This window comes from Medicago sativa, chromosome 5, assembly GCF_051527215.1.
Source record: "Medicago sativa cultivar Bolivia chromosome 5, Bolivia_mono, whole genome shotgun sequence".
NCBI classification, from domain to species: domain Eukaryota; kingdom Viridiplantae; phylum Streptophyta; class Magnoliopsida; order Fabales; family Fabaceae; genus Medicago; species Medicago sativa.
This window is the reverse complement of record NC_140753.1, coordinates 44,620,289-44,628,675: the sequence shown is the minus strand read 5'-3', so window position 1 is coordinate 44,628,675 and position 8,387 is coordinate 44,620,289. Positions and strand designations below refer to the sequence as shown.

Below are 8,387 nucleotides of genomic sequence, written 5' to 3'. Positions count from 1 at the left end.
TCCAACAAAATGAATTGGTAGATTTATTTGAAGAGATAGATCAGTCAATAAGGATGAATTACTATCCTCCATGTCCCCAACCAGAACAAGTGATTGGACTATGTTGAAGCCACATTCTATAGTATGTTTTGCTTCACTTCATATGCAAATATTAAAGAACTACAATTCAAAAATACATATATTTAAAGTTCGATGCATGGAATTTAAACAGCAATTACATATTCATTGTAGCAATTGTTGCACATTGTCCCCATTTGTTGCATTATGTTTCTTCTTACTTGTTCTCCATTTTAGCAATTGTAGCAATTATTTATCCATCTCCTTTTGAATCCTTACAACATCTAAGTATGATTTCCCTTCTAGCTGGCGTGAAAGGTATCCCTTAATGTAATCAGCCACCCCAATTGTTTTGAACAAAGCAGATCTTTCAGCAGTAATGAGGCTTGGTGTTGGACCTATAACTCTGCTCATATTAAGCCTATGAAATGTAGCAATGGATATCCTCTCCTTCTTTGAATTTACTATTCCTCGATGCTCAATGCTTCGGTAAATTCCATTCATAAATATCTGTAAAAGGATTTAAAATGTGAACCATAATTGAAAAACTAAATAAAATGTTCGTCAAATACTAAAAGCTTTTACAATGAAACGTAAAAGCTTGCCCAGAAGATCATTGCCAAAACGGATGATTTTGGTCTCATTTAAGCTTTTACGATGAAAACGCTTGCCAATTGTACTAATTCCACGCACTTGGGTGCACATTCTTGAAATGTTCGTCAGTATACTCAAATGTTACTTATTTCTCTCTTCGTAGTGTGTGATGTATGAACGAACATACATTCACATATCTTACGGTTCATAATAAAATTTGATTCACAATTACGAAAAATGTCATTATTCATGATATGAATATCGATTTAATAAGTTTTCCATTAAATTAATTTATGTATATTACCTCCAACATGTCTCCAAGGTTGACGACAAAAGCATTAGGGTGAGGTTGAACAGGAATCCATTGTCCATCTTTTCTTATTTGGAGGCCTTCAATATCATTAGCTTGGAGTAGGATGGTTAACATACCCATATCAGAATGAGGATTTAGTCCAATGACATGCTCTGGTTGAGGACATGGAGGGTAGTAATTCATCCTCATTCCTTGATTTATATCATCAAATAACTCAACTAGTTCATTGGTTTTGATCTTCAAAGTTTTCTCCAAACGACCAATTATTGTGACAGCTAACTTTTTCACCTCTAAACAATAATTCTCTAGATGGTCTCTGCAATGAAACAACAAAATCTAATTTAATTACCAACATGATTAGTTAATGGCTCATGCTAACCGGTACACTTGGACACCGGTTAAGGATACCAAAAAAGGAAGTTATAAATTGAAAATGACACTTTTGAATTTTTTATAGACCGATTACGCAATTTTCAATGCAATAACTACTATATAACTTCTTTTTTCATTATCCTTAATCGGTCCCCACGAGACACCGGTTAGCATTTCCCTTAATTAATTAATCAATAATGTTTAATCAAGGAAACACATAAATTGATATTTAGAAACCTGAATGGTGTGGGAATACTAGGAATTAGATGTGGATGCCTCGAGTCCAATGGCAAAGTGTTAATGTAGAACATGTCTGCCCATTCTAGCTTTTGTTCATCAGATACAACAAACAATTGACCAAATCCCTGTATATCATTAGGTGTTTGCCAAAATAAATTCTTCTTCTCTTCCATTGGAAGGTTGAAGAATTGTTCAACACCTATCTTCATATTTTCAATCAGTGAAGTGTTGACTCCATGGTTAATCAGCTGCAATTAATTTTCAAATTATATATTTTTTTCAAGAGTCATGCTAATTGGTGCTTCGGACATTTTTTTTACTTTTAATAGATTGATTACGCAATTTACAATACAATAACTACTATATTTTCTTTCTTAACCGATGTCGGGGCATCTGTTACCCTTTCCCTTTTTTAAAGGCAAACTAATGACCCAATTATCTTGTTAATGTTATGAATAAATTCATTTTTTTTCCTTGGGTAGTAGTAGTAACTAAATCGTAATTACTTGCTTTATTTTGAATGTATGAAATCTACACCTATAAATAAATTATAAATTATTTTTTTCTTCTTTCAATTATACATTCAATTAAAATATTTTACTTACAAATAATCTCACTAACAACATCGGGCACTATAAAATAACGTATTTGATCTTAGTTGCCAAAATTATTTGATTGTGATATAGTAAAATAAATATACAACTAAACGCAGTAGAAAATTGGAATGATGTACATGGCTAGTATATAAAAAAGTAAATAAGGAGAATAATAATATGCCAAATTTAATTTACCTGGAAGAAACCCCATTCTCTACACGTTTGGTCAAGCTTTTCTAGCTCAGCTGAATCATCAGACAACAATTTGTGTAGGTCAATAATAGGAACTTGTGGTAAAGAAGTTGTGTTAGATACAAAAATAGTGTCCTGATTTGAATGGAAATATCGTTCTGGGATTTTGGTAATTGGTTGTTTTATTAACTCTTGAACCGAAGGAACAATGATAGAGGATGCCTCCAGAGCCATTTGCTGTACCGTTCAGTCCAATTGCTTCTGCTTGATCCATGTATTTGATGATTGATACTTTATAGATAAGAGTTAAATATTTTGTCAAACAAAGATAAGAGTTAAATGTGCTTTATCCTATACTAAAATTGCATTAATTAGGCCTTTTTTTTTTTTGTCGGGGTTTGAACCTCGTACCTTGCATATATTATGCATTGTCTACAACAAACCGAGTTTAACTCACGAGAACACTAATTAGGCCTTTACCAAACGAATTAGAATCGTGTAGAAAAACAAAAAATGAGATTTATTTATTGAAAAATCATATTGAAAAAGTTGGGGCTATGACATCAATATTAAATGGGGAATGCTATTGAGTGATTTTAAAATATTGGTTAAAATATTAAAAGTAGTAATCATTGCATTCATTAAAAGAACAATTTATATTTTCAAAATAAATTTTCTTTTAAAAGAATTCTTAAACAATATCTTTATAACATTCGTTAGCAAAACATATATTAAATTATGAGATGAGATACACTACCAAAAAATACTTATGAGATGAGATTTACGGGTTGTACAAAACGAGCTCTACAATAATGGAAAATCATAGTTTTTTTAGTGGGACTGCCACACGAGAAACACTTGTGTGGACCAGACCAAGAATTTTGGTTTTGGCCACACACACAAGTTTTTTCCTTCTCTCTCTTCTCTTCTCTTCTCCATTTTCTCTCTCTTCTCTCTCTCTTCTCTTTTTTCTCTTTGTGTGACCAAATACAACTCATGCGACCAAGACCACACAAGATTTTCTCCTGCCACACACTCAACAAAATATAGAGCAAAATAGCACCGAGTAGGTAGGTGGGCCAAAATAAAGCTAACAAGAAAGAGAAAGTAAAAAAAGGCCAAATAAAAGGAAGAAGAAAAGAAACTTACGTAATCAAATAGAGAATTCAATGAAAAACTCTCCCCTTGTTTTTCTTGGACCCTACTTTATTGAAAGACTCTTTCATAGCAACCGAACAGTTCTTAAATAATTTATAACTATCACTCTCTCTTCTTCGTTGGTTGATAGACGAAATTGACAAATACATCAAACTCATGATTTATTATGATGTGCTAACAATATGTATCTTTAATTTGTTATTGACAGTTGATATTGTCCACTTTACATTTTAAAAGTAGGTCGGTTATAATAGCTATATATTGTCCATTTTTTGTCGTTGCAATAATTACACCACTTTAAACGAGTCGATTTTTTTAAAGGAGCCGGTTTTTTATTATTGTTTTCTTTACGGGTTATTACAATTATATATGTTGTTTATATAATTTTTTTATTACTCTAGATATAATATCACGAGTTTATGTATCACAAATAAAAAGTAGGGTTAAATTTGTTTTTGGTTGCTATAAATATGTCAACTTTTCGTTTTAGTCTCTCTAAAAATTTCTTCAACTTTTAGTCCTCTAAGAAAAATCTTCATTTTTGGTCTCTCCTTTAAAGTAAACTCATATGTAGAATTCATATTTTTGAATAAAATTTTGTTGAAAAATTTATAATATTATAAGGATCTCTCCAAAAAGAAATTAGAATTTTTACAAAAATATGAATTAAATATGAATTTATATACTTATTGTGATAAAAAAATTCACATTTAATTTATGTTTTTTTAAGGACGTTTAATTTATGTTTTGTTAAAAAAAGCTAATTTTTTTGAGTGATTTTTACAATATTCTATACATTTATGCACAATTTCATTAAAAAATACAAAAATTTACATAAAAATAAAGACCAAAAGTAGTGGTTGAAAAATTTATAGGGACTAAAAGTTGAAGGAAAATTTTAGAGAAATTAAAACAAAAAGTTGATATATTTATAGGGACCAAAACCATATTTAACCATATAAATATAACTTGTTTATTTATGTAATAAAAAAGAATCGCTAGTTGGGTCTATCATGCCGTGGATGATGGATCCGGAAAAAACTTCTGTGACATACTAGTTGTGTGACATTGTGACATAAGACCAATAAAATTTTGACACATATCAAAATCTTTCAAAACCAGTTCTTATAAAAACCGGCTTAAAAAGTCCAAGGCAAAATAAAATAATATAGTCTATGGAAGGTCTTATAAATCCATTTGGAAAAATAATACCTCAACCATTTATATTAGTACCTAATTATAATAATATAATTAGAATGAGAAACCAAATTAATTGGTTAAGGGAAACAAGATATTGGTTTCTAATAATTGAAAATAATTATTCCACATACCGGGAATATGAAAATTTTGCAAATCTTTTAAGCCTTAGAGTACAAAAATTTATACATGGCTAGTAAAGGTGTAAGTGAAAATATACAAGATATTTTTGAAAACCTAACAAGACTTCAGAACAAGCTTGGATAAAATAGTAGAATTTCTACTAAAAGAATTTGAAGAAAAACTCAATGAAAAATTATCTAACTTAGAAGAAAACCAAAAATTGTTAGATGAAAAACTTTGTGTTAAAATAGATGATCTAATCGATCTATTAAAACTCTTACCAATAAGAGATAAATGCCTAACTTTAGAAGAATTACAAACTTTTGTCAAAAAAGAGGGGGAGATATGGTAGAAATTTCTGAAAAAATTGAAAAATCGTAAAAAGAAATTAACTTCTTCGCGCCGCACTTCGAAAATGGACGAAACGAAGAAGAAATAGCTAATCAGCTAAGTGAACTACAAACATTAATGGCTTCATTAGACATTAATAGAAAAAATCAAATAACGAAGAATCCGATGATGAAAACAAATTTGTCTACGACTTCGGATCGTAAAGTTCTTTCAAAGTATGGAAGAAGAACCACAAGTAGGACTTGTGAAAACTAATGAGCAACCGTAATCATCGTAACAAGGACGTAAAAGAGGACGTCGAGAGGGTAAAGAAGATTTTATCGATCAACAAATCATTCAAGATAAAATGGATGAAAGAAAATTTAAAAATATATCATCTAAATATATACCTACTATAAATCGTCACAAGGATGAAGATATTTTAAATCTCGATTGTAGTGATGATGCTAAAAAGAACTAAGAAGTTGGTATCATAATCACATGGTAACAATCCAACTAGATCCCACACTAGGGAAACTAAGTCCAAAAAGCATTTTTAACTATTTAAAAACAAAAACTATAGGAAATGCTTGGAGCTTTATATCCGAAAAATCGTACTCGTAACTTCCATCAACAACCGAGGAAGTAATAAATCATGTTTATTCAATTCTAAAAAGAATTTGTAGGTTTTGATGCGCCGTGCGAATCGTACCTAGAAAGCACAAACATTCATAGAATCTTTAATCTAAGAATCTCGTGATATGTGTTATGTTGAACCATTTATATGTGAGTTTAGCAAATATTATTATGCAATATCTCCACAAAAGAGAATACAAGTATAATCTTTTAGGTTTGTTTTATAATAAACTTCCATCATCCGTTGGAACAATAATGGAAAAAGTAATCCAAGAACATTTAGAAGTAATCGTAGGATTAGACGATACTCTAGGAACAAGGATAACCGCATTAAGAAAATGGGTATCCGAAAAATGCATGGAAAAACTGCTAAAAGAGAAGCAAAAATAAACGTTTGCCGTGATAAAATTCGAGACAAAATAGGAAACTATGGATGTAATAAACCTAGAAGAAAGAAAAAGAAAAAAGTTTTTAGGAAAATAGATCGTTCGAATATAAAAGAAAAAAGAAATTTCCTAAAAAATTTAATAAACAAAAATACTTTAGAAGAAATAAAAAATATCCTAAAAAGAATTCATGTCCTAGAGGAAAGAAAACATGCACATGTTGGTTGTGTAATGAAGAAGGACATTATGCAAATGAATGTCCTAAAAAGAAAGATTCTAAAAAAGAAACCTTGAAATTAATTTGGGAAGTAGGTTTCGAACCAATAGAATCGTATATAGATTCTGATGAGAGTAGTAGTTTTGAATATACTACTGAAGAAGAAATTGAAGAATGAGTAGAAAAATTTTAAAAAATGGAAACCCTAATGCAACATTTATCCAGTAACACTAAACAAAAAGAAAATCATGGGTTATATTGATACCGGTGCCACTTTATGTTTTGGTAGGAGATCCATAATTAAGGAAGGATGGATTAGACTACAAAAACCAAAAGAAATTATCTTTGCCGATAAGAAAAAACACCAAATCTGGTTTGTTCTAAAACATGTTTTTATAAAAATTGAACATAGATACTTCTATGTAAAATCAATCTATGAACATGATTCTCGAATAGATTTGATAATAGGAAATAACTTTTTAAAGTTATATAATCCTTTTATTCAAAAAACTGATACCATAACATTAAATTGGTTTGATATCAATAATCCAAAAGAAAGTGAATTTGTTACAACGAACATTATAACAAAAAACGAAATTTTAAAGGCAATTTCAGAAAATCTTAACATACTTAGATGTATGTGGGATAAAAGAAAGTTTTACTTAACAACCGAACAAAATCTAGAACATCATCTAGATCAAGTTTGTTCTGAAAATCCATTGGATACTATAGTAAACAAAATACAAGATTTAATTGTTGTAAAACTTAAAGATCCTAAAAAGGAAGTCAAAGCCTTATACAAGATCCCTTACTCAGAGAAGATAAGGAAGAATTTAAAAAGAAATAGCAGAACTATTAGAGAAAGGATTAATAAGTCCTTCTATTAGTCCACACTCACACCCGCCTTTTTATGTCGAAAACACAATGAGATAAAAAGAGGAAAAGCTCGAATGGTGATTAATTATAAAAAACTTAATGAGGCAACTGTAAGTGACTCATATAAGTTACCAAGAAAAGATTACGTTTTTGAAAAAATAAGAGGATGTAATTGGTTTTCATCTTTAGATGCAAAAACTGGATACCGGCGCTAAGGTTATCGAAGAAACAAAACCTTTAACGGCTTTCGGTTGTCCGTAAGGACATTTTGAATGGAATGTTTTACCATTTGGTTTAAAACAAGCACCATCAATATATCAAAGATTTATGGACAATACTCTTAAGGATCTTGATCATATTTGTTTTGTATATATCGATGACATATTAATTTTTACTAAAGGAAGTAAAGAACAACATGTTAAAGATGTTATGACTGTTTTAAACGTAATAAAAGATAGAGGAATTGTTCTATCTAGAAAAAAGTCAATACTTTTGAAACAAGAAATCGAATTCCTTGGTCTTATTATAAGAGAAGGAGGAAAACTCGATTTATCACCGCATGTTCAAGAAATTTTTTTACTTTTTCCCGATCAATTAGCGGATAGAAAACAAATCCAAAGGTTTTTGGGATGTTTAAATTATATTGCTAATGAAGGATTTCTTCAAGACTTAACAAATGATAGAAAAGTTTTACAAGAAGATATTCGAAAAGTGCCATGGTCATGGACACAAAAAGATACCGAGGCCGTAAAATCTTTAAAAGAAAAATTAAAAGTTTTACCGCAACTATACAACCCAACAGTAAAATGATTTTTTGGTTGTAAATGTTGATGCAAATCAGTTTACATGGGCTGGAGTTATGAGAGCTCTACCTAATGGTAAACAAAAGTTGGGATTAAATCTCAATGGATATGTTGAGGATGAAACCCCACAACAATCCTATACCATTGTGGGCGCAACCCCACGCTAAAATCAGTATATCCCTAATGGGTGATCGTATAAAACATCGGTTTCAATCGATTCAAAACTTGATTATTCAAGTAATAACATCCGAATTAAGGATAAAGATCTTGTTTTATGCAAGTATGTTTCAGGTTCTT

The 8,387-nt window shown here is 30.2% G+C and overlaps 1 protein-coding gene across 1 annotated transcript; it reads right to left on the bottom strand.

The window, feature by feature from the left end:
- LOC146922350 (protein SRG1-like) lies at positions 1-2,631 on the bottom strand. Its single transcript, XM_085715336.1, has 4 exons — positions 2,368-2,631; positions 1,574-1,824; positions 956-1,280; positions 1-567 (listed from the first exon to the last, which is right to left on the bottom strand). Exons 1-4 carry the CDS (start codon positions 2,596-2,598, stop codon positions 307-309), a joined length of 1,068 nt encoding a protein of 355 aa, XP_085571462.1. The 5' UTR covers positions 2,599-2,631; the 3' UTR covers positions 1-306.
- Between the last annotated feature and the right edge of the window lie 5,756 nt (positions 2,632-8,387).

What these genes read in the sequence shown, in the direction of transcription:
- LOC146922350 (XM_085715336.1), bottom strand. Translation starts at nt 2,598, where the DNA reads ATGGCTCTGGAGGCATCCTCTATCATTGTTCCTTCGGTTCAAGAGTTA. An exon ending in GAGAATGGGGTTTCTTCCAG is followed by an intron (nt 1,825 to 2,367) that starts GTAAATTAAATT and finishes AATTAATTGCAG; the next exon opens with CTGATTAACCATGGAGTCAA. An exon ending in AGTATTCCCACACCATTCAG is followed by an intron (nt 1,281 to 1,573) that starts GTTTCTAAATAT and finishes GTTTCATTGCAG; the next exon opens with AGACCATCTAGAGAATTATT.